The 21,648-nt window shown below is 54.3% G+C and overlaps 9 protein-coding genes and 2 non-coding genes across 11 annotated transcripts in view; 5 read left to right on the top strand and 6 right to left on the bottom strand.

Annotated features, from left to right (window-relative positions):
• Positions 1-1,527, top strand: part of SODALDRAFT_378283 (hypothetical protein) — a gene marked incomplete at its 5' end in the record, with an annotated part of 3,079 nt that extends 1,552 nt beyond the window's left edge. Inside the window, 7 exons of the mRNA XM_028614971.1 lie at positions 84-191; positions 304-398; positions 523-601; positions 783-901; positions 993-1,082; positions 1,237-1,322; positions 1,409-1,527. Coding sequence (XP_028466979.1) covers positions 84-191; positions 304-398; positions 523-601; positions 783-901; positions 993-1,082; positions 1,237-1,322; positions 1,409-1,458 — 627 coding nt within the window. The 3' untranslated portion in view covers positions 1,459-1,527. The remainder of the gene's footprint in view (positions 1-83; positions 192-303; positions 399-522; positions 602-782; positions 902-992; positions 1,083-1,236; positions 1,323-1,408) is intronic.
• A 914-nt stretch (positions 1,528-2,441) lies between these two features.
• SODALDRAFT_276165 (mitochondrial carrier) lies at positions 2,442-3,503 on the bottom strand (the record flags this gene model as incomplete). The annotated part of the gene is made up of 2 exons (XM_028608002.1): positions 2,442-3,307; positions 3,380-3,503. 2 exons carry the CDS (start codon positions 3,501-3,503, stop codon positions 2,442-2,444), a joined length of 990 nt encoding a protein of 329 aa, XP_028466978.1.
• A 284-nt stretch (positions 3,504-3,787) lies between these two features.
• Positions 3,788-3,859, top strand: SODALDRAFT_t110. Its single transcript has one exon. It is a non-coding gene; the product is annotated as a tRNA-Thr (tRNA).
• A 294-nt stretch (positions 3,860-4,153) lies between these two features.
• SODALDRAFT_332595 (TOM7 family protein) lies at positions 4,154-4,886 on the bottom strand. Its single transcript, XM_028611756.1, has 5 exons — positions 4,816-4,886; positions 4,703-4,749; positions 4,603-4,631; positions 4,499-4,535; positions 4,154-4,439 (listed from the first exon to the last, which is right to left on the bottom strand). Exons 1-5 carry the CDS (start codon positions 4,840-4,842, stop codon positions 4,418-4,420), a joined length of 162 nt encoding a protein of 53 aa, XP_028466977.1. The 5' UTR covers positions 4,843-4,886; the 3' UTR covers positions 4,154-4,417.
• Positions 4,887-5,179: 293 nt separating this feature from the next.
• Positions 5,180-6,925, top strand: SODALDRAFT_294462 (RNA-binding domain-containing protein). Its single transcript, XM_028608754.1, has 3 exons — positions 5,180-5,387; positions 5,455-6,772; positions 6,825-6,925. The coding sequence occupies exons 1-2, from the start codon at positions 5,368-5,370 to the stop codon at positions 6,620-6,622; spliced, it is 1,188 nt and encodes a 395-aa protein (XP_028466976.1). The 5' UTR covers positions 5,180-5,367; the 3' UTR covers positions 6,623-6,772; positions 6,825-6,925.
• A 436-nt stretch (positions 6,926-7,361) lies between these two features.
• On the bottom strand, positions 7,362-7,432 carry SODALDRAFT_t102. The gene has a single exon. It is a non-coding gene; the product is annotated as a tRNA-Gly (tRNA).
• Positions 7,433-7,706: 274 nt separating this feature from the next.
• On the top strand, positions 7,707-8,871 carry SODALDRAFT_339603 (DUF410-domain-containing protein; the record flags this gene model as incomplete). The annotated part of the gene is made up of 2 exons (XM_028612870.1): positions 7,707-8,056; positions 8,226-8,871. The coding sequence occupies 2 exons, from the start codon at positions 7,707-7,709 to the stop codon at positions 8,869-8,871; spliced, it is 996 nt and encodes a 331-aa protein (XP_028466975.1).
• Positions 8,872-8,975: 104 nt separating this feature from the next.
• On the bottom strand, positions 8,976-10,346 carry SODALDRAFT_153537 (hypothetical protein). Its single transcript, XM_028606882.1, has 2 exons — positions 10,187-10,346; positions 8,976-10,091 (listed from the first exon to the last, which is right to left on the bottom strand). Exon 2 carries the CDS (start codon positions 9,968-9,970, stop codon positions 9,080-9,082), a length of 891 nt encoding a protein of 296 aa, XP_028466974.1. The 5' UTR covers positions 9,971-10,091; positions 10,187-10,346; the 3' UTR covers positions 8,976-9,079.
• Positions 10,347-10,942: 596 nt separating this feature from the next.
• Positions 10,943-13,781, bottom strand: SODALDRAFT_323602 (hypothetical protein; the record flags this gene model as incomplete). Its single annotated transcript, XM_028609814.1, has 2 exons — positions 10,943-11,035; positions 11,193-13,781. 2 exons carry the CDS (start codon positions 13,779-13,781, stop codon positions 10,943-10,945), a joined length of 2,682 nt encoding a protein of 893 aa, XP_028466973.1.
• Positions 13,782-16,774: 2,993 nt separating this feature from the next.
• SODALDRAFT_275372 (Pkinase-domain-containing protein) lies at positions 16,775-18,922 on the top strand (the record flags this gene model as incomplete). The annotated part of the gene is made up of 4 exons (XM_028607979.1): positions 16,775-16,826; positions 16,902-16,969; positions 17,101-17,268; positions 17,330-18,922. 4 exons carry the CDS (start codon positions 16,775-16,777, stop codon positions 18,920-18,922), a joined length of 1,881 nt encoding a protein of 626 aa, XP_028466972.1.
• Positions 18,923-19,394: 472 nt separating this feature from the next.
• On the bottom strand, positions 19,395-21,488 carry SODALDRAFT_153415 (RAI1-domain-containing protein). Its single transcript, XM_028606881.1, has 9 exons — positions 21,275-21,488; positions 20,957-21,199; positions 20,851-20,882; positions 20,734-20,761; positions 20,658-20,665; positions 20,475-20,575; positions 20,244-20,414; positions 19,849-20,148; positions 19,395-19,736 (listed from the first exon to the last, which is right to left on the bottom strand). Exons 1-9 carry the CDS (start codon positions 21,344-21,346, stop codon positions 19,561-19,563), a joined length of 1,131 nt encoding a protein of 376 aa, XP_028466971.1. The 5' UTR covers positions 21,347-21,488; the 3' UTR covers positions 19,395-19,560.
• Positions 21,489-21,648: the final 160 nt, after the last annotated feature.

The raw sequence follows: 21,648 nt of genomic DNA, 5'->3' as shown, positions 1-21,648 counted from the left end.
CACGCACGAGCACAGACAGCCGAGCTGGCGATCATGTTTTCGCAAAATCCTGGCATTCATTCAAAACGGGATGACCCCGGTAGCAAGGAGGCGAGGGGGCCGGGGCCGAGCAATCCGGTCTCATGTGCCCGAAAAATTACCACGGACGCACGCGGGCCATGGGTCAGATCCCCCGGACCAATATCTACGCTGTAAAGGGTAATTATACTTCTCATCATATCCCTCCGCCCACAGGGGTTAAAGGTGATGTGATACCTAAATGATAACAACTCGTTGACGGGCATCTCATTCAAGTCATTTCAGCTCTCCAGGTCCCCTTGTCAATATTACTTGCTCTGTAGTCACGTTGCTCCCTACCACCCCGGCTCGCAAAGTCCTACCATTTTCATCGTGCTAAGGTGTCTTACCAACTACCTAGGCAAAGAGAGGCGAACTGGTTGGGGTGGTGGGTTAGGGTCAAAGTCGAAGGATCAGCATAGGGTCCGCTTGGCACCGAGGAGTCGTTGTTTTTCTTCGTTTCAGTTCTCTCCGTTTCCCGCGTTTCCCGATCACCGCAAGCATCTGCGCCACGAAGGAGATCGGGTCCCAGGGCAACGGATGGGTATGCAAGCATAACAGGGGTTGGGCAACGCCTCGATTGTTTTAATCAGCCACCTCTGGTCGTGGCGGGTCCCTCCCTGGGAAATCTTGAGCACCTAATAATAATATGAATACATCGTAATCAGAGGACAGCCAATGTTCTGCGCGGTATGGGAAGAGATATTGTCGATAGTGTTTCGTAGGCCATTCGGCTGAAGCGCGCCTGCCTTGTTTGGCTGTTTACATCGTATCCATCCTGTTGTTTCGTCTGTGGGACTTTGCATCTGCCTTCAAATAAGTGTTTCTCGCCAAGTCTCATCAAGTGAAGTAAATTTCGCGACCTTGGACACAGATCTCAGCGGGATGATATTTGTTCATCACTGAAATGTCTTGCTGACGCACGTCATGATCAGGGCTGGGGAATCGCCCTGCCCCTTCCATAATAACCAGTATCTGGACACATCGAGGCGGGGCATGATGTTCAGATGTTGCCCCAAGTCGAAGTGGACTGATAATCATGTTCGTATAGGTATTGGCGCCAGTATCGACACCGACCTCGTCCCTTCAACATGCAGCTAGGACGGACCTTTCCGCGACAACGAGACCGATACTACCTTGGGCATGCTTCGAGCCTTTTTTTGTTGTCTGCCTGCCCAGCTTTTTGGTGATCCAAAGGGGTAGTTTTGAGCGAAGTAATGCCGAGGACTCGACGGAGACACACTGCACGAACCAGAGTCAAGGGAGTGCATATGCGAAGAAAGAGAAGGCTCCAGGCATCCCTTTATTTTTCCTGTATCGTGATTAGTGAAGTTCGCTCTGTGTGTTTCAGTCGTCAGCTCGACCCCAGGCGCCATTCATCTCTTTCATGCCAGACCCTGAAATTGTGATGCTGACCGCCGGAGATAACTCCGGCACCGGGGAGAAATAGGGTACATACGTAGCGGCAGGGCACAGCTGGACAGGGTATCAAGATGAGTCTGCATTAGTGAGGGGTTCAACCGGTGATGGTGGTGTCTACTCGTTTACAAACGGCCAGAGCCATCTTTGACTGTACGTTGCCGTCCATTCTGAGTTGCGTTGTTTCGTCGTTGACTAACAGTTGATATGCTTGTGTGTTGATGTGAAAAGTGTTGGTCTGGGCGAAGCAGACCGCCATCTATCTGTCTGCGTTCCCAGCCGCGGAATTCAGTGAGATATCCTGAGCGGTGTGCCCGTCTATATATCTCTAGTCACTCCGATTCGTGCATACAGGCGTTGTGTGTCCTTGATAAAGCTAGGTCAACCTCTGGCAGTCCAAAGTGCGTAGATCGAACCAACCATCTCTTCTCGATTGCATGCAAACGGTTATTTGGCCGTGATGCTGTTCACGGAGCTCCGAGCTATTCCACTTCTTACAAGCTTCCTAGGACACATATTCCTGATTCTTCTGTACCTTGTATTTCCCCCACTTGACCTTGACGGAAAATGGCTGTTGTCTATGTTTTGGATGCGACTTTGAAAGAACAGTCGGTCGATTCCGGTTAACGCCCGATTCCGCTTCGGAGGCACTGAGTAGTTATTCAAATACACGCGGGCGCATGGCCAGCAACACCGACAGGAGCGAATTCGACTGTGTCTTTCGAGAGTTGGAGTAACATCACAACTATAAGTGCTAGCATGTTCGTATGTCGATGCTAGAAAGCAGGGAAACAAACATGAGTAAATGGTGACGCTCGGTGCTCGGAGAGCGTGGATGATATTGCCTTAAGGTAAGATCACCTGAGTAGAAACTCTGCGTCTCTATGGACGGAGAAGGTGACTTTCTCCCGTGTAAGGAAGAGGGCTGACGAGTCTATCGGACTCTTTTGGAAGCCATAACGAGTCTATTCGCCAAGAAGACGGGGCAGATAATACTTAACGTTCTCATACACCAAGAAGGTGACCCAGGTAGCGGGCATTACCCTCACCACGCCGGGTACAAGGCCCCGATAGAAGCCCCTGATACCTTCTTCCCTCCACAACATGGAAGCCACGCCCCGGATGCCGCGTCCGAACCGTTTATCGGCATCATAGTTTTGAAGCCGACTCCGCAGCACCTGGTAAGGATATGTCACGGCCCCGGCAGTCAGCTTGGAGACGCTGGATATCACGATGGTCGCCTCGTTGCCAATGCGGGCAGCTCCGCCATCAGTTCCCCGCGACTGATCTAGCCTCTCCGGGAGCCCCTTGCCCCGGAGGTACATGCGCTTGAGGGGCTCGTATACGGCAAACTGAACGGCACCGTGAGAGACGCCAACAAGGCCAACGGCGAGGCCGCGGTAGAACCCGCGGAAACCCTCGGTCGCGTAGATGCGGCGAGCGCCAGCGACCATGGACGGGTAAGCGCCTTCGGCGGAGCGGTCGGAGGAGAGCATGCGGGTCTTCAGAACCCAGATCGGGTTGGTGAGGACCTGGGTCAGGGCACCGGAAAGCGCAGAGGAAAGGAAGAAATCGTAGGTAGCGAGAGCTTCCTTGGTTGGGACCCGGTTATCGGTGTCAAAGGGGCCTGCTTGTGTTTTCCAGTTCGCCACAGCGCGCTCGACGCGGGACTTGAAGAAGAAGAAAGACGCCCAGCTCGTGGCATTTCCCAAAAGATTAGGGCCTAGTCCGCGGTAGAGAGAAGCGAGTGGTTTCGGATTCTGAGTGAGGGAACGGATGACTGCGATGGTCGTCGGCGGGATCTGTGGTCCGCCCGCGGAGCTTCGGTGAACTGGTTACACAATGTAATTAGCAAAAACAGGGTCATCCTACAGAGAGAAGCAGAGTGGAATATTCGCCGTACTTTGCATTCGAGTCTTAACTATGTCGAGCGGGTGGACAATCAGGGTTGCGACAGCACCAGCGGAGAGGCCAGCGACCGACTCAACGAGGGCGGGTGAAAGACCGCCATGGCTGATTTGCGACATGAATGAGAGAATAAATAAGGATTATTAGTATTATTACGGTTCACATTGTTACCGCTCTTGGGTGAGAGGGTGGGAGATCCCGAAATCTTGACGAGCCGTCGCCGAGTCGTCGAGGCGTTTGCCAACGGCGAGCGTGTTTGATAACGAGCTTTTCAGGATGTTTTGTTGATCGCGCGCTGGGTGGAGCTGGGTCCTGGGTCTGATGCAACCTTGCATGAATGGTGGTTGAGTTAGCGGTAAAAGGTACAAGGAGCACTTTTCACAAGCGCCATATCAACCAACAAGCCGGAGTGGCCCAGTGGTAAGGCGTCTGTCTCGTAAACAGAAGATCCATGGTTCGATTCCGTGTTTCGGCAAGGTTAAATTGATCTTTTTTTGCTCTTCCGCCCGTCTTATATCTCTTTTTGGTTTGCATGGTAATAAAACAAGATATCCGTTCCTGGTCTTAGGTGTTCGATCTGAGAAGGTATGGAAGATGGTGTATCTAATGTGAACAACTTAGGACGCCATGGAGTGCTCACTACAATGCCAGTTGCTGTCGGTGATAGTGATCAAGGGATTCATTTGAACAGCGGCAATGGGCAATATAAGCACCCGTCCACGAAGAATGCCACACAGCCCTCCACCTCGACCATATATCCGCTTGAATCTGCACTGGAAACCATGCCCCATCAGATGTTTGTGCGACCAAGGGAAGTGTTATTGGAGCAGATTTCATCATTTTTTATTGTTTGCAATAATTGTACAGATCATGAGTGAGGGGGTCGTCGGCCGTATGCCAGCCCTCACTTACACCCCGGCCTCCCCAGAATTAACAGCCCAACCCAGGCAGCCATGACTGCGAAAATGCCTGTGACCCCCCAGTGATGATGGTCTATAATACAGAGTTTCGGTTCGAATAGTATCGGTGTTGCTTAGGAGAGAGGAGAGAGGAGACTGCGGCGTTCTAATCAGCGACTTGGTACTAAAAGCATGACCAAACCGGCGGAACCTACCGGATGAATGCGGGACGAGGCTCGCTGCGCGTCCAGCCTGAAGAAGAAATAGCGTTAGTCTCTTGGGGGGGTATAAACCGAGAAAGAACTGTTTTCGTCCGCACCAAGATAGAGAACGAGAGGTAGATATCCGCTGGAGAAGGAAGCATTGTTAGTCATGGACAAATGCATGTTTGTTGAGCATCCTCTCTTGGGAAAACGTACTAGTGAATAGCAATGCGCGAGACCTCGATGATCTTGCCGATGCGCTCCTATGAAGTCCCCGGCCATCAGTCTCTCCTAGTCCTGTATTGAGATGGCGACTGGATAATCCCTACCTTCGACTCCTCGGAAAGCGTGAACATCTTGTGGATTGAAATATGATAATGCGAAGATATTGGTAAAGAGAACCTCGAAATAGACGTTGAGATCGACGGTCGTTGAAGTGCTGTGGTTGATCGATTTGCGAGGCGTGTCTATCTCCGTACTCTCAAAGCTCCTTTCTCTGCTTTCGATGCCCTATCTGACTTTCTGTCGCGACAAATTCTGGTCGATCGGAAAAACAGCTTAATCCGGATCATTCTTCGGCATAGGTGTGGATACGATGCCTCTGGAGCTGCGGAATACGAAATACGAAATCCGAAGTACTTAAGCTAAGTACCCATGTACCTTAATATTCATGCTACCAACCTGGAACGGGCTGCACTGAATCTTTTGTAAAAACATACGACCACCATCTGCAACGACCTCGAGTTTCCACCGCGACTTACACCAGGGAGTACTAGATGGATTAAACGGCTTGAATCGCAGCAAATAATTGTCTTCGCCTTCAGGCTGTCATCAACCACCCGAGCCCGTCTCGACCGTCTTCCTGTGAAACAAAACTCAAGATGGCGCAAAACAGGCATTGGTAGGTGTTCCTGTCCCTTCCCGCTATTCCCATCCGCTCAACGTCTGACATTGAACCTGCCTACTAGGGAACAGGACAAGGAGGCGACGGTCTACATCGGAAACATCGATGAGCGCGCCTCGCCAGCTATGGTGTACGAAATCATGGTTCAAATGGGCCCGATACACAACATCTACATGCCCCGCGACCGCGTCACTCAGAACCACCAAGGCTTCGGCTTCGTCGAGTTTCGAACCCCAGCTGACGCCGAGTACGCAGCCAACGTCATGAACGGGATCAAGCTGTACGGGAAATCTTTGCGCGTCAACAAAGCTAGTGCCGACAAACAAAAGCAAGCAGAGGTGGGCGCCGAGCTATTCATCGGAAATCTGGACCCCACGGTCGACGAGAGGACCCTGTACGACACCTTCTCGCGGTTCGGACCCCTCCTCACAATGCCCAAGGTCGCACGCGAAGACAACGGAACGTCCAAGGGCTTTGGCTTCATCTCGTACGCCGACTTCGACAGCTCCGATGCGGCCGTCGCGAATCTCAATGGCCAATACATCCTCAGCAAGGAAGTTGCCGTCCAGTACGCCTTCAAGAAGGACGGCAAGGGAGAACGTCACGGTGATAAGGCTGAGCGTGAGCTGGCGGCTCAGGCCAAGAAGAGGAACATCTTGCCGGAGCTTCAGCCAGTGCCACCGGCCTTCCTGGCGTCGTCCACCCCCGCTGCAGCCGTGCCTCCAGCGCAATCACCCGCCGCCACGGCGCCGCCACCGGCCGGCTTCGATCCGGGCAGCGGCCATCCACTCCAGCGTCAACCAATGCCAGCACCCGGGATGCCGGCTGGCTTCGCGCCCCCGCCGCGAGGTCCATCCCCCTATAACGTCGTGCCTTCGCCACAAGGCCTTGGCGGTGGTCCCCCTGCCCCTTACGGTCGCGGTGGCGTGCCACTTCCGCCGCCGCCTTCTGGGCTACCGGCACGCCCGCCTCAGGCACAACGAGCCTATCCAAACCCAGCTGATTTCCACCCCGGGAGCCAACCAGTTGGCTTTAGGCCTCCTGGTGGGCCGCCCGGTGCGCCTCCTGGGGCAGCTCCCGGGACTGCTCCCCCCGTGCCGCCAGGGTTTGGGGGTGCGCCTCCTGCCCCGGGGCTTGCCAATGGCCCTCCTGGACCGACTGGCACACCCCCGGCTCCTCCGGGATTCATGCCGCCACCAGGCTTCAACCCGCCAGGCTATCCCCGGAGGTAGGGAGTACGTACGGGGGTAGACTTCTGGTGCGGTACGAATTGAAATTAGCACTGCAATAAGCCAGGTGGTTCTTTCGACTGGTGTTCGTGGTATAAGACTACCCGACGGGTCTTTGAGAAAATTTTGTAAGCAAAGTGAATAGAGACAATGGTCTGTAGCATCCTCTCTACGCGGAGATTGCTTGGTCTCTAACTCGAGTCAGATACCCGGTTCACCAAGTCCGCAGCAATCCGGCGATGACGCGGCACAAAGCCGACATGGAAAATGGAAAAGGCATAAGGGCGTTTAATCGGTGATTAGTAGGTTTCATAGAAGGTCCTCTGGCCGTCGTTTTCGACCAAGCATTCAATTCTACTCGTATTGCTGGTCACCTACCATTGAGCTGCGTCATCTAATCCATGCAGTCTTCCCTCATTAACGTTCCCTATGTGCAGATAGCACGGCACTCCTATACATAGTGTAGTAGCAATTTTCTATGCTGAGACTGTCATGGTCACTGGCGGCAACGAAGGCATGGCTGTCAATGAGGCAAGATTCATACAGGATCTCAGATTGGCCTGAATCCAAGTGGTCGGTAGGACTGTAGATATCTATTGAGAACGTAATAGCACTGCTGGGATCATGAGCCCCAGGATCGAGGCAGAACAAACTACGAAGTAAGACACCATGGAAAAATTGAGAAACGAACATGGAAAAGAAGAAAAAAAAGTAGAAAAGGGCAAAAGATTGAAGCTGGTTTTGCTAGCGCCAGGAATCGAACCAGGGGCCTAAGCATGGGAAGCTTAGATGTTACCATTACACCACGCCAGCCTTGATTGGTGATAACTGGGTGTCAACGGTGAACCTAAGAGAGTGTGGCTTGGTTCTTGCCGTAGTCAGGACCAGCTGATGGCGGGGCAGAAGCTCACAGAACCTGGAGGTACGTACCACGACATAAGCATCTCCCCTCGTCATCTCAGGACCTGTGTCACCCAAACCAACAAGACCAACAACGTCCTTACCCAAGTCTAAGAACTTCGTCTTTTCTGCCTGTTCTCTTTATTGTGTTCTTCAGGATATACTCACTAGTCTCCAAGCTCCCGCGATGGCGTCCAGCAAAGCCGACAAGATCGAAAAGATCATCACCCGGCTCCAAGACCGGATAAGAGAAGGCCAATTCTACGAAGCCCAGCAGCAGACCCGGGTCGTCGCCGCCCGGTATATCAAAGCATCAAACTGGACCGCGGCGGCAGAAATCCTCTTCAACGTCGCCCAGTCTCTCCTTCGTGCCGGCCAGGGCGGTTCGGGCGGTGACTTGTCCGTCTTGCTTGTCGACGTGTTCAATAAGGCCGAGCTCAAACCAGACTCTGCGTCCAAGGGGAAGCTACTGACACTGATGCGGTTGTTCGACCCTGAGGAACCCACAAGGAAGAAGTTTATCGGAGAGATGATTACGTGAGTGGTGCCTTGCTTGTCAATTCTTCCCCGGGTTGCGGCGGCGAGGCTACGCGGCATTGCACGAGACGAGGCATGTCCGCGTATAGTCGACGCATACCGCGGAGGAGCTTACAGAAAAAGAATTTGACTGCGAAAATAGCTTGACTAACATGACGCTGGACAACAGTTGGTCGGGCAAATTCGGCGACTACCCCGCCGGGGACAGCGAACTCCACCACGTCGCGGGATCGCTCTACGCAGAAGAGCACGAAGCATACGAAGCAGAACGACACTTGCTATTAGGAACGAAAGACTCCGCTGAGGTATTGGCCCGGATGGAGTACGCATGGTACAAGGAGGACGAGTCGCACACAGCGCCAGTCTACGCGTCCCGGGCCATACTGCCATACTTGCTAGTCGGCAACGTCCGTGCCGCCAACACGGCCTACCGCATCTTCGCCAGCGCCCTCGTCGATGACGGGTACGCCGGCGTCCAGGACGTCAGCAGCTCCACCTGCGACATTCGGATTTTCCCCAGCCTACCCCTCTTCAACTTCCTCGGGCTCCTCCTGCTCACTATCCAGCGCGGCGCCCCCGAGGCCTACCGGGCTCTGATCGCAAAGTACTCGACTAGCATTGCGGAGATCGGCACGTGGAATGAGGCGCTGGAAATGATTGCGGAGATGTACTTTGGTATCTCGAGACCTAGGCAGACCAACCCGCTGATGGAAATGATGGGAAGCTTGTTCGGCGGAGCTCCGGGTGGAGGCATGCCCCAGAGGAAGAACCCCATCAGGCGGGTTGAGGCACCAGCAGCCGAAGGGCTCGATTAGAATCGGGAATGTCAACGCTTGTCGGTTGGAGACGTGTACTCGTGGCATTTTAGGAATGAGACGGGGCCACGTAGCACGGACCCAACCCAAAATTCTGGTCGCTGGTCGATTCGGCGTTCTCACCCGTGACACTGGCTCGCATCAGGGAAAGAAAAGCATCGGCGTCTGTGCCGTTAGGCGTCGTTGGGATGGTGTGTCCCGCGCCAGGTCAAGCCAGGAAGAGGCGGCCAGGGATACTTAGGCTGCTTCTAGCGGCGCATTGTACAATCCCCGGCCTCATACATCCACTGGTCCTCTTCGAGGGCCGCCACTTTGGCCTTGAGGCTTCGCCTGATGTCATCAAGGACCTCTTCACATCATCCAGCGGGTTAGCAGGCGTAAAGGGGAAGGGGGGCAAAAAAAAAACCCCCCCCAAAAAAAAGAAGAAAAAAAAAAGCATAGCGTTGCTAGTGGGAATCTGTAGTGTGGATCCATATACCCATAGCAAAAAACCGGCCGCTGGAAGGATGATGGATGAAATGACACATGAGATGAAGACAGGATGAATATACGTACCTTCAGGATGATCCAGGACCGCTGAATGGTTGAGCTGATGCTGCTTAACCGCATCGGCAAGTCGCTGCCTCTCTTCTTCACAACGGTAGCACCCCAAGTCAGCGTCCACCCCTAGCCTCCCATTTGACTCGGGACTCTCAGGAAAAAAAAAAAACTCACTCTTGGGCTCCTCTTGGTCATGCAAGACACCCTCGTCGCCGTCATCCAGCATCCCAGAGATGGGCAAGTCGCCGAAGATTTCAATCTCCCCATGCGTGTTGCGCACCACAAGCTCGGGCGAAGCGTCGTCGCTGTGGATGTCCATATTGGGAAGGCGCAGCGTCTCGGCCGAGTTGTTGGAGGAAGACGACGGTGGAGCGGCCACCCCTGCGCTGGGAATAACGGCGCCCGAGGTGGGACGACGCATGAGATGGCTTTTGAATAAGCTGCGCGACATGCCTCGGCGGGGTGCTGGTGGTGCTGTCGAGCTTGTTGTAGGGTCGTGTGTTGATATTGCTGTTGTTGCCGGTGGTGGTGGCGGCGGTGGATGGGACCGGTCAGGCATCGTCTTGGCGGTGTTCGAGGTGGAAAAGAGGTATGGGCGACTGTGGCTTGAAAAGAACGGTCTCTTTTGTTATAATATGAAGTTATTAAGGTAGACAGGTCGCGACAATGCCTTGGAAATGCTAAGGAAGATACGTAAGTAGGTTTGAATATTGGATCTAGGGAGAAACCACCCAGCAACTCATGCCTAGAATAAGGTACGAAGAACATCACTCACACAGACGGACCTCTCGCGTGCAATACCGCCCGCCGGCTCCTGCCGCCCCCTTTTTTATCGTGGGCTTATCAAGAGCTACCGAGCTACCCCTCACCGACTTCTCACCTTTTTCCTTTTCGGTACCCCAGCTTCGTGCCTTCCCAGGTCAACTCGGCAAGGAAGTACCGAAGGTATGTCTGGGACCTCGGTGAAAAGTATCTCGAACCTTGAACTAAGGTAAGGTAAGGAGGTACGAAACTAAGGTAATAAGGAGTACCAAAGTAGTTATGGTATGGAAATAGGGGCGAAAAGACTTGCTGAATGAGTACGGGATGGAGAATCGGAGCTTCACCTAGCACTTTGGATTTTCAGACAAGACCTTTTTTTTTTTTTTTTTTTATTCATTACGCGCATGCAGCCCTAAAGCTATGGCGCGGCTACAAGACCATTACTTCCACAGAACATGCAAGTCACGACTGGACAATTCACCTTAATATTCAGAACCAGCTTTGAAGTAAAGCCATCTCATTTCGGCTGTATTACAAGAATCTACCTTACCCCAGAGAGCAAGATTTTAACTTTAACACACACATTGTCCAAGAGAGAGTCAGGGGCATCGCCCCGTTTCACAGTCTTGAAATGAACTCGTAAAGATCCAGAAGAACCGATACCAGTGCAATGCTTCCGGCGCCACCATAATTACGAATCTTAAAGAGTTTCCGGACGCCCGACATGCAAGATATGACCCTTAACCGTCCCATGATAGCCCGCAAACACCTAGTCCAGGCCGAGCACTCGATCCCCAGAACCTATCCCCGTCCCAGCGGGATAGAGACCGGGTGTCATGGCGCTGCGGCAGCCATGGGCATGCTATGCATTGTAAAAACAAACAGGGGAAACACCATCACACGCACGTCCATTCCGCGAAGACGCACCAGCGAGCAGTACGATCTGCTAGCACGAGGCCTCTCCAGGTACCCCTCTCAGAGCACTTGATGATCGTTTCCCACATACCCCCGTCGCTCACCTCCTCTTCCCTGGCATTACGCCCACCGACACCGATACCCTTCCGTTCCTCCTTGCGCATGAGCCTGAGGATCTTCCCGCCCGGCGTCTGAATCGCCAGCTTCGCCGGCTTCTTACCCGCCCCTCCCGACCCGCTGGCTGTACTCGGATTCGACCCGCTCGTGCTAGAAGCCGCCATACTCATAGCCGAACCGGGGCGGGCGAAGGGAATAGGACTGACACCTCCCGGGTTCGACGAGGGGGTCATCGCCGAGCCTTCCACAGCCGATGCCGAGCTTGGGTGCTGACGGATCGCGAATACGAATGTGTTGTTCAAGGCGAGCCGCTGGCACTGAGGCTGTACTACGTAGACGTCGTGCCGTTGCGCGTGAGGGGTCGGGTGTCTCGTGACGAAGTCGTAGGGAGGGTTCTCTCCATTGTGCATAATGGGCAAGGCAAGCGCCATGGGGTGAGGAATGTCCCTAATGCTGTGCATGAGCCCACGCTTGCCCGCGTAGATCTTCAGCACTCCCTGGCCCTCGTCCCCCGGTAGGAGCGCCTTGATGGTGTATCGTTTAGTTCCATTGAACCATTCTGCCTGAGCCAAAGCCCTCTTCTTCACCACATCGCCTGTCTCAAACAGGTCGCCATCCTGGTCCCGTGCGTACGCTCGCGTTTCAACTTCTGCGGCAACCTCCACGTCTGGAGGGACGTTGAGCTTGATATGGACCATCTCTAGGTCTTCAATGCGCGTGAGGGAGGTGTTGTAGTCAACCATTTCTATCCCGCTCCTGAAGTATGGGGAGCAGGCGCTGGGCAAGTGAAGGAGCACCTCGTACGCCTGTGGCGGACACATGTGTTGGTGCTCGTGGTGCTCGGGGATGTGAGTCCAACACAGCTCCGAAGGCCTGGTGAGGAACCACCACGGGTCCGCAGCCGAGCTGTTGGCGCCCGAGTAGAGATGGCGTTTTGGGTTGGATGGGCTGGCCAGGCAGCAGTCCATCATGCGCCATTCGTCGTCGACAAGAACCGCGTTCCACCAGTGGTTCGGCCGAGGCATAATGCCATATTCTGGAACCTCGCCCGGCGTCTTGAGATATCCCCGAACAACCTCGCAGTGGATACCCACAGCCGTGCACATCTCGAGCACCAGGACCGCATACTCCTCTGCACAAGCCCGCTTGGTCTGGAGAACTCGCCTGGTGTCGATGGGCCCTTCGAAATCCTCCTCCCAGCATATGCTCTCGGCGACCCATGTGAAGATGCTTCGAAGCCGCTGTACATCGCTGCGATATGGCCGACAGACGTATGTCGTTGCCAGTGTGATGGCCGTAACCATGGGTGGAAGGCTGCCAACGAACCTCGTGTTTTTGTCGACCTGGCTGAAGTTGATCGATTGGAAGTCGACCGGTTCGCGAACTGGCATCCCATCGGCGCCCTCATCACCGTCTAATCCCTCGTAAAGCTCGTCTACCGGATTCAGAGCCGGGTAATCCAGCATTTGACACCGGTCTCGTCGTTCATGCCTCTCAATCCGGCTCAAAGAGTTGGAGCGGTTAATGTCCCGCCGGACCTGTACCCAGTCTACCCCATTGCCCAGGCCCATTTCCCGGGCAGCGTCTCTCTTTGTTGGGGAGTTACCCAAGCCCTTTATGGACGAGATTCCCGAAGAGAAAGGCGAAGAGCCAGGAGGCCTGGAGCTGGCCAGGGAAGGTGACTTGGCTGAGCTGGAGCCTGTTGCTATGCTGGTGCGACTGGTTGCAACGCCCGTCTTGGCTGTGTCGAAGAGTTTCTTGAAAAGGCTTCGTTTGGGTGGCGGCTTTGGTTGCACCAGCCCACCAAGAGCCGGATCCGCATCGTCTTGCAGCCCGGCTTGAGACTTTGGCCTCGGCGCATCGGATGCGTGGCTGCTGTGGTATGTCACTCCGGTAAAAGGTGTTTCTGGGCGGTCGTCTAGGTCACGTATTCCCAAGGCGCTCTGAGCCCGTTGTTCCTTCTTTCTCGCCAGGCTACCTGCGCTTGTGGCACTAATCCCCCCAGCCGACACCCCACTCATCAAACTCCTATCGCTGCTCTGGGTAGTCGAGCTTTGGTTGCCGGCCGATGTTGTCGTGGAGTTGGTCTTGATCGTAAAAGTCCGCCCCATGAGGTTGCGACCAATGTCATAGGCGGATTTTCGGGCCCGTATTTTCCTCTCTGGAACAGATGGGCCCTCCGCAGAAGACTTGGGGCGCTCAGAGGCTTGGCCTTTCGGTGGTGGCCGTGGCGGGTCATCGAGTTCTGCCCCGCCAGGCTCCTGGCGTTGCACGTTTCCCAGGCGATGCTCCATACGTTCGACATAGTTGCCGAGCTGAGCTCTTTCACTAACGTCCTCTCGATGTCCGTTCTGGTAGGACGGATCCTGGGATGACTCTCCACTCCAGGTCTCATAACCCTCGTCTTGCTGCGAAATGCCCATAGATGTCTGCGGCCGCTGTGCTCCTTTTCGTCGTGCGCGCTGTGAGACCATGTCGAATGATTCGGGAGACCAAGGATCCAACGGCTCTTCCTCGGGCGGTTCCGGGTCCTGCCGCCTCCCCAAGGCATCAAGTTGTTCCATAATGCCGTCCATAGCTTCCCGAAGAGGCGAGGGAGTCATATGACTGCCACCGGGAGATGGGGGGCAGGGCGATGGCATGCGAGGTGTGTGAGACCCATCCAACCGATTCTCGTAAGAGGGGTTTCGCGCCGACGGTCGGTACGGTGCATATGACCCGTTTGAGCCAGGACGGCTATTGTATTGATCATCATAAGACGATTTGGACTCGTGCCGACTAATGTGTTGGTTGCCGTATGACGCGTTCGACTCGTGGCGGGCCAAATTGATGTGCCGATGAGGTGGAGGCGCCGGTGGAGGTGGAGAATCAGATCGCATGTCACGTTGTGAGTATGTTTGTTGCTGATAGTTAAAGGAAGGAGCGGGAGACGGAGCTCGCGAGTCGAAGGAAGAATGATGATGGATGGGAGGAGCAGGAGAAATGGCTCGACGTGACTGCCTATAGTCGAAAGATGGTGGTGCTGGAGAAGGAGCTCGTGAGTTATAAGAAGCATGGTGCATTGGCGCGGGCGAGACAGCTCTTGGACCATAACCATCATGTCGTGATGGGGCAGGCGAGCGGGCTCTTAAATCGTAGCCCTCGTGTCGAGGCGGAGCGGGGGAGGCGGCTCTCAAATCGTAACCCTCGTGCCGTGGCGGGGCAGGCGAGACGGCTCTCGAGTCGTAGCGTTCATGCCGTGGCGGAGCGGGCGAGACGGCTCTAGACCCATAACCTTCATGCCGTGGCGGAGCGGGCGAGACGGCCCTTGGACCATAACCATCATACCGTGGCGGGGCAGGCGAGACGGCTCTCGAGTCGTAGCGCTCATGCCGAGGTGGCGCGGGCGAGACGGACTTTCGATCGCGGGCAGGGGTTTGGAACGAGCTATCCGAGCTCTCACGAGGCCTGTGGGGGCTAGCTCGGTATACCTCCGGCTGTTTCGCGGTGGTGTAGTGGGGTGCCTTTGCGTATGCCTCGAAGGGCTTCCGGAACGTTCTGGACTTTTGCGGAGTGTTTTTGGTGCTCGGGGTGCTGTTTATTGGGGGTAGAGGGCTGTTGGCTCTGCATGTAGGACGGAAACCGGGTGGGAGCACTTCGACAAAGTTGGAGGGGAAGACGCCGACTGTTCTCCTGTCTCGCCATAGCTTGCCCGTCCACCATGAGCCATCACCGGCGTTGAGGCACTCTATCAGATCGCCCTCTATAAATCCCAGATCTCGTTTGGACTGTGACCACCGGTCAGTTCGTCTTTTCGTACTTGCACAGCTGTTGTCCGAATCTGGATTACTGACCTCGCCTCCCCAAGAGTAGATAGCTCTGCACCAACACGGAAATCGTGTTGGCAGAGGTGGTGGAGCCAGTACCATTTTCTAAGACGTAACTGTAAATCTCTAACAATGCCGAGATTTGTGTGATGCTTGATGCTGTGCGAAGGTGTCGTTGGTCATCTGAGTGACCGCCGCAGCAGGTGGAAGATGACGGCAGATATTGAGGCGCAACGCAACACGAAATCCGAAAGATCGAAAGGGAATTAATGTTTTGCCATACAACATGGCCGGGATCTCGAGGGCAAAATTTCAGAGATTCTCGTAGATCCCCGTGCCGTGGACGATGGACTTGGGGCAAGCAGGAGGGCGACAGTTACTCTCCCCGGCAGCGTTGACGATGGCTTATTTTGGATTTGCAGATGGATGGAGCTTGGGTAAAAGAGTGAGAGGTGAGCGGTGGCCGGTGCCGGTGAAAGTAAATGACCGACGGGGCCTTTTTCTGAAGCGGCGACGTTGGCGGTATGAAAGGAAAGAGCTGGGGCCTCATGAGGGCACGATGATGGACAAACAGAGGGGCAGGTCGGCAGGGCAACGGTACCTGTGGGCGGTTGAAACCCTGCCCTGGCTTCACGACAGCCAATCCCGTACGACAACGGCTACCAATCAGTGATCTAATGATGCTTCTGGTCCACTTTTCCTGCTCTTGTCCAAGTGCCCGGCTACCTACGAAGTACCGATAGGATTGTGAAGTAATACAAAGTGAGTACCGAACCATCCTCACTCTAGGACCGTTCATCGCTTGGGACCCAAGTGTAACAACTGTATTACTTCGTAAACGCTGCCAAGGAATCCCAGAACCGGGACGTTTGAGGTCACACTCCGAACCCGTCTTGCATGCATCTTGTCCTTCGAACTAACTGGTGGAGACGCACTGTACCGTAGGTATCTAATAAGGTAACTACCTAGGTAATAAGGTACGAATATAAGGCACTTGTCCCTCCCTGCATATACCGCAACCTGATGGCGCCGACCAACCAACCCACTCTTCCAATAAAAGAAAAAGGAAAAAAAAATCAATTGCACTTACACTGTCATGTCTCGAGCTGCCTTTATTTTCTTTTGCTTCACTTCTCCATATCCACGAGCTGCTGTCTTGCCTTCGTTTCTCACTTAACGATGGACACGAAGAGGTACTGTACATAGGTAGTTCGTAGAGCTCGGGTTGCCCCTCGACCGAAGCTATACCAAAACGGAAAAATGTAAACAAAGGGTCCGAGCTTTTGTCCCCCTGCTCTTCTAATCCCCTTCTCCCCTAGCATTTTCGTATCATCTCAAACCAAGCGAACCGATCCGCAATAGCCCAACAGTAGCTTCTGTTGCCTGGCGGAGCCCCCCTGGTTCAGTAACGGACGAGTACCGTTGTCGTCTGTGCTGGGTTTGCTGTCCCAGACAACCAAACATCCAAGCCTGGGGGATTCTTCTTCGTTCTAATCAACTGCAGTCCGTTCATCTGGGTTCGAAGCAAATATTCGCCGTTCATCCTCGACAAACTCGCCTTCTTTCCCTCTTTCCTGGGTATTTCATCATCGAGCACGAATCAGTTTCCACCTCTCGCCTCCAGGCGGTCCAGACGTCTAGACCATATCCAGCTTGGTTTTTGGAGACGCGCATTCCTCAGCTCCTGCTCCCCATCGGCAGGCCAGGATTTGGCTTGGTTATCTTTACGCGCATTATATCGAGAGACTCCAAGTTCTACCACCATGGCTGACGAGGGTCTCGCTGAACATTACCAGGTCTTGGAGGAGCTGGGCCGTAAGTTTCCTGCTCGAGCTCGCATGCTGGCGCCATCTTTTGGTCCACTGACTTACCTGTCTTTCTGATCTTCAGGTGGGAGTTTTGGGGTTGTGTACAAGGGAATTGAGAAGGCCACTGGCGAGATTGTCGCTATCAAACATGTAAGTTGTTACCATCTCTGCTCCGTCCAGGAAGGCGAAGTTCCCCTGTCATTTCAAGTGGCAGACTACTTTGACCCGAAATGGCCCTCCGTCGCGAGATCCATGGTTAAAGCTCACGCGGCGGTGCTTAGATCGACCTCGAATCCAGCGAAGACGATATCCAAGAGATTCAAGGAGAAATTGCTGTCCTCAGCACCTGCGCCAGCTCCTTCGTCACACAATACAAGGGCAGTTTTCTCAGAGGACACAAGCTATGGATTGTCATGGAATACCTGGGTGGAGGTTCTTGTCTAGACCTGGTAGGTTGCGCTTACAACTGAGCCATAGTCAATTTGAGTGTAAGAGCTGACAGTCACCCAGCTAAAACCCGATAACTTCCCCGAAACCCACATCGCCGTCATCTGCCGAGAGCTTCTCCGAGGACTCGAGTACTTGCATTCGGAGGGGAAGATTCACCGGGACATCAAAGCCGCCAACGTCCTATTGTCCGAGACGGGGAAAGTCAAGCTGGCTGACTTCGGCGTTGCCGCTCAGTTGACCAACATCAAGTCTCAACGCAATACATTTGTGGGAACCCCTTTCTGGATGGCACCCGAGGTTATCCAACAAGATGGCTATGGGTTCAAGGCGGACATATGGTCCCTGGGCATCACCGCCATGGAGCTAGCCAACGGCGAGCCTCCTCTGGCCCATATCCACCCCATGAAAGTTCTCTTCCACATCCCTAAGAATTCTCCTCCCCGGCTAGAGGGCAACTTCAGCAGGGACTTCAAGGACTTTGTTGCACAGTGCCTTGTCAAGGACACAGAACGTCGGCCGTCTGCCAAGGACCTCCTGAAGCATCGCTTCATCCGGTCCGCCGGCAAGGTGGAAGCCCTTCAGGAACTTATCCAGCGCAAACAGATGTGGCATGCCAACCAGGAGCGCAAATCTCATCCCGTATTCTACCAAGAGACTCTCCATACCATCTCGCCGAAGGACGAGGCCGACGAATGGGTGTTCGACACGGTCAAGTCGGTCGTTCCCAAGAGACCAACGGTCAGATCTCGCAAGCCTTCGTCGATCTTTTCGACCGAGGAGGCGCTGCGCAAGCTGGAACTCAAGGACGCGCCATTAGGATCAGCCTCTCCGGCGCCACGGACTATGCGCCGAACAACAAGTCGCCGACAGCCATCCATCACGCAGGCCCAGGCAAACGGATCGCCCCGCCCGACAGTGGCACGACGCCCGCTACAACCAGACATGTCCTACGGCAACTCCGGGTCAACCATGCGGCTCTTCCGCCGGGTGCCGTCCGACAGCTCCACCTCCGGACAGATCGGCTACGGCGACACCGGCGACAAAGCCCCGAACAACGAGAACCGCCCTCCCAGCATTGCGGCTCCGGCAGAGCCGACCAGCAAGGAAGCCCTGCTGGGACGACGCCTCTTCAACAAAGCCCTCGATCCGACCCTCTCCGAACTACACGCCCAGACTTCCGCCATGCCAAAACGAGAGGCTCTGGCCAAGCTTGCCGATGCTTTCTCCAGCCTGGACGCCGTCGATCCTGAAGGGGCCTACCACCTGCTCCGGAACCTGATGACGGCCGTGTCCCAGGACGCGAAGTTGAGCAACGCCTTTATGCCCCAGCAGTCCGTCAAGCTGCCGCCCTCGGACGGAACGCCGCAGGGCACCGTGATCATCAACCGTGCCGTGACGCCGTCCTCGGGCAGCCCTACCAAGCTCGTCCTGGCGCCCAACAACCCCCACCTGAGGAACCACAAGAAGCGCAACGCCGACCTCGGGACGCCCGATTCGGCGACGGCGGCGGGGAAAGATCCGGAGAAGATGGCGCTCGAGGCCAAGTTCCCGGGACGCGAGGGAGGTCCCGGGATGGAGCACTGCAAGCAGTTGTCGGACGTATTGTACCATCGCTGGGTGGATGGTCTTCGGCTACGATGGCCTGCTGTATGAGCAGCGCCGTCGGCTGGAGGCGTTTCTGCTATGTTGTTGTGTAAGACCACATCTCGTCTTTTGCAAAACAAAAAAGCATGTTTGGGAGAGCGTAAAGGATCGCTTGGGGATTCGTACTCTTCGTCATGGAATGTCCGAGGTCGCCTACCTTTTCTTGTTTTGGGGGATTGCGTTTCCGGGGAGCCTCAGGGACGTGGAGGCGCTCTGGAGCTAATGAGTTAAGGGGCAGGCGACTTTCTATTTTGGTTCTGGGGGTGGAGGCTCTGGTGAAATTCTTTTCTTTTTTTCCGTTTCCGTCCCCTTGCATGTGCCGTGTTGATTTGGAGTTGGCGTTTAGCGTTCAGGGCATCTGGGTGGTTTTCATAGTCTTCACTTGCTACCTCGACCATAATGAAGGTAGCTCGCATTGTTCATAGCACTCTGGCATAATAGCATCCATTATCTTAGGTAGTTTCATAGATAGAATCCCACGAAGTGTTCAGTCCCTTCGCCTTTTCCCTGTTGCCTCAGTTCCAGACTGGGTGATAATACAGGCACGGTTAGACCTATCCTTACAATAGTGATCTTGGTGGGAGATATCTGGGAGATGTTCGTATATCTCTACCCACGCTGTTCTATTCAATACAACGAGGGTATCATTACGGGTCCAGAGGGGGAGGAGGTCCCAGAGAAAGCTTAATCCGCCAATTGATGAACTCATCCGTCAAGATATCGCCATGTCCGGCCTCCTCCATCCTAAATACCTCGATCACTGGGGATGCCGGTCGCCTGCGTATCCTCCAGACTCCATCGTCATTGATGGTTTGCCGTAGCCCTTCAGCAAAGTGAACAGGTTAGTATCAGTGTATATCATGGCAGTCGCAGTCGCAAAGAGGAATTCATCTTCAAGGAACGAGAGGACTGAAGAAACAGGAAGTTTCACGTACATGTTAGAAACTCGGCAGCAAAATTGACGCACATATCCCCGTTCCAGGCGGGTTTCGGAGTCCGAGCCACCAGGTCAGGGATAGTAGCCGTCTCGTACTCCTGCACACGGGTGAGGATGCCTTGCTGGCTGCGAAAGCCGACAATGATACGCGGCACGCCAAGGAGGAAGGACTGGATCCAGAACTTGAGCAGCTTGCGGTTGAAGTTGTCCGAGTCGCGCTCGTGACGGATCTCGGCGCTCGTCTTGAGCTCGACCCAGTTGATGGGGGCGCCCGGTTGTGGCGGCTTTGAGTCCCATACTGAAATGCAAGGGCAGACGGGGGAAAAAAGGTCAGTCGGTCAGTTGCAGAGGAGTCGTGGAGGAAACGGAGAGGTAAAGGACAATGGTGCTCACTGGCGTCGACTTCGCCCCCGATGCAGATAACGCTGTTGCCTATGCCTGTCCGGACAACGGAGCAGTACTGGGCGTTGTTGTTGACCACCTCGTTGACTCGGTTCTCTATGTCCTCGCGTGGAGTTTCACCCCACGGTGCTGGCAGGGTCGCGAGCGTCTCGAACTTGTAACCTGGCTTTCGGATTTAGCGAAGCTCGGTTTATTCCACACCAAGACTGTGTGCCAACTGACCCCAGAACTGCATGACTTCAGCGGGGAAGGGCCCTCTCCTCTGCTGAGCATTCTGCTGTCTTCTCGTCATCTCCTTGCACTCGTGGTTTTCTTCTATGTATCTAAGGCAACGTCCAAAATGGGTCAGCTAGTTCAATTATACACAGAATGCATGCAAGACTGAAGAAAACTGTCTCCCCGTACATGGCATCCTTGGGAAGCATCGTCAGCTCGTGTCGTGAATAGCAATTAAGGGGGGGCGAATGTTGGATCAGCGCACTTGATAGAGGGTGGCATTCATCTCAAATCTGGGAGGAAGAGGCATCTATTAGCCTCGTTTTCTTCTCTTCGCCTCGTTCCGTAGGTGGACTTCGCATATCAATCTGAATAAACTCACCCATCCCGGTCATCAAACGGACAACTCATGATCTGTGGATAAGGGTGCGGTCAGTTCCAGCTGGCTCTCACTACGGATAGTCATCCGCATATGAAGCCATGCTCACTTTGGTCATCATGCCTCGCCATGTAATGATATGGGCGTCAATCTTCTTGCCGGTTTCCTCCTCATGGGCCTTGATGGTCTTGAGCAGGCTGACGAGGTGTTCATCTTTGGAGTCGTCATGCTTGATGAACTGATCATAGCCTTGGGAGAGGTCTGCCCCGATAGGAGGATTGTAATACCATCTCATTGATGAGTCGCCCAAGTGGAACTCGTGGTTGTCATCGTATGAGAAGCAGGCAAACTCCTAGGATGCCTTTCAGTTCGCTGACTTCTAATACCATAGCGACGATGGGACTGGGGAGATGAGATTGTAAGTTACCTTGGGTCTTTTGACAGGTTGACTGGCCCCGTAGAAGCGGCCGATGGGATGGATGGGGAATTGATCTGCCATGGCTGGAGGCTACGATGAGTCGCTTTGAACCAGCTACGTATCAATATCTTCCCTAATTTTCAAGTTTGCACGAAGAAGATGTGACGGTTGATTGACGGCCATGGTGGGACGAATTATCCCAACCCAGCGTTCCAATCTGGAAGTTGCACACTGGAGCTTAACGTGGAAGGTAGTACAGTGTACCGCTACCGAGAGAAACGTCATGTAACTGTAACTGAGGGTGTGCGTGCCAACCCTGTGTAAATATTTAGCGGCTAATAGCGGCTCGGCAACTGATAGACCGCTGTAAGATTGTCTAAGAA

The sequence above is a fragment of the Sodiomyces alkalinus genome (assembly GCF_003711515.1).
Source record: "Sodiomyces alkalinus F11 unplaced genomic scaffold SODALscaffold_4, whole genome shotgun sequence".
Taxonomy (NCBI): domain Eukaryota; kingdom Fungi; phylum Ascomycota; class Sordariomycetes; order Glomerellales; family Plectosphaerellaceae; genus Sodiomyces; species Sodiomyces alkalinus.
This window is presented reverse-complemented; position numbering and strand designations above follow the sequence as displayed.

Excerpts from the sequence above, each read along its gene's own strand:
- SODALDRAFT_294462 (XM_028608754.1), top strand. The coding sequence starts at position 5,368 with ATGGCGCAAAACAGGCATTG. Across the intron at positions 5,388-5,454 it reads ATGGCGCAAAACAGGCATTG|GGAACAGGACAAGGAGGCGA; the intron begins GTAGGTGTTCCT and ends CCTGCCTACTAG.
- SODALDRAFT_153537 (XM_028606882.1), bottom strand. The coding sequence starts at position 9,970 with ATGCCTGACCGGTCCCATCCACCGCCGCCACCACCACCGGCAACAACA.
- SODALDRAFT_153415 (XM_028606881.1), bottom strand. The coding sequence starts at position 21,346 with ATGGCAGATCAATTCCCCATCCATCCCATCGGCCGCTTCTACGGGGCC. Across the intron at positions 20,762-20,850 it reads CCGTTTGATGACCGGGATGG|ATTTGAGATGAATGCCACCC; the intron begins GTGAGTTTATTC and ends TCTTCCTCCCAG. Across the intron at positions 19,737-19,848 it reads TGCTGCCGAGTTTCTAACAT|GGCTACGGCAAACCATCAAT; the intron begins GTACGTGAAACT and ends ACTTTGCTGAAG.
- SODALDRAFT_332595 (XM_028611756.1), bottom strand. The coding sequence starts at position 4,842 with ATGTTCACGCTTTCCGAGGAGTCGAAG. Across the intron at positions 4,750-4,815 it reads CGCTTTCCGAGGAGTCGAAG|GAGCGCATCGGCAAGATCAT; the intron begins GTAGGGATTATC and ends GGGACTTCATAG. Across the intron at positions 4,536-4,602 it reads ACCTCTCGTTCTCTATCTTG|GCTGGACGCGCAGCGAGCCT; the intron begins GTGCGGACGAAA and ends TTTCTTCTTCAG.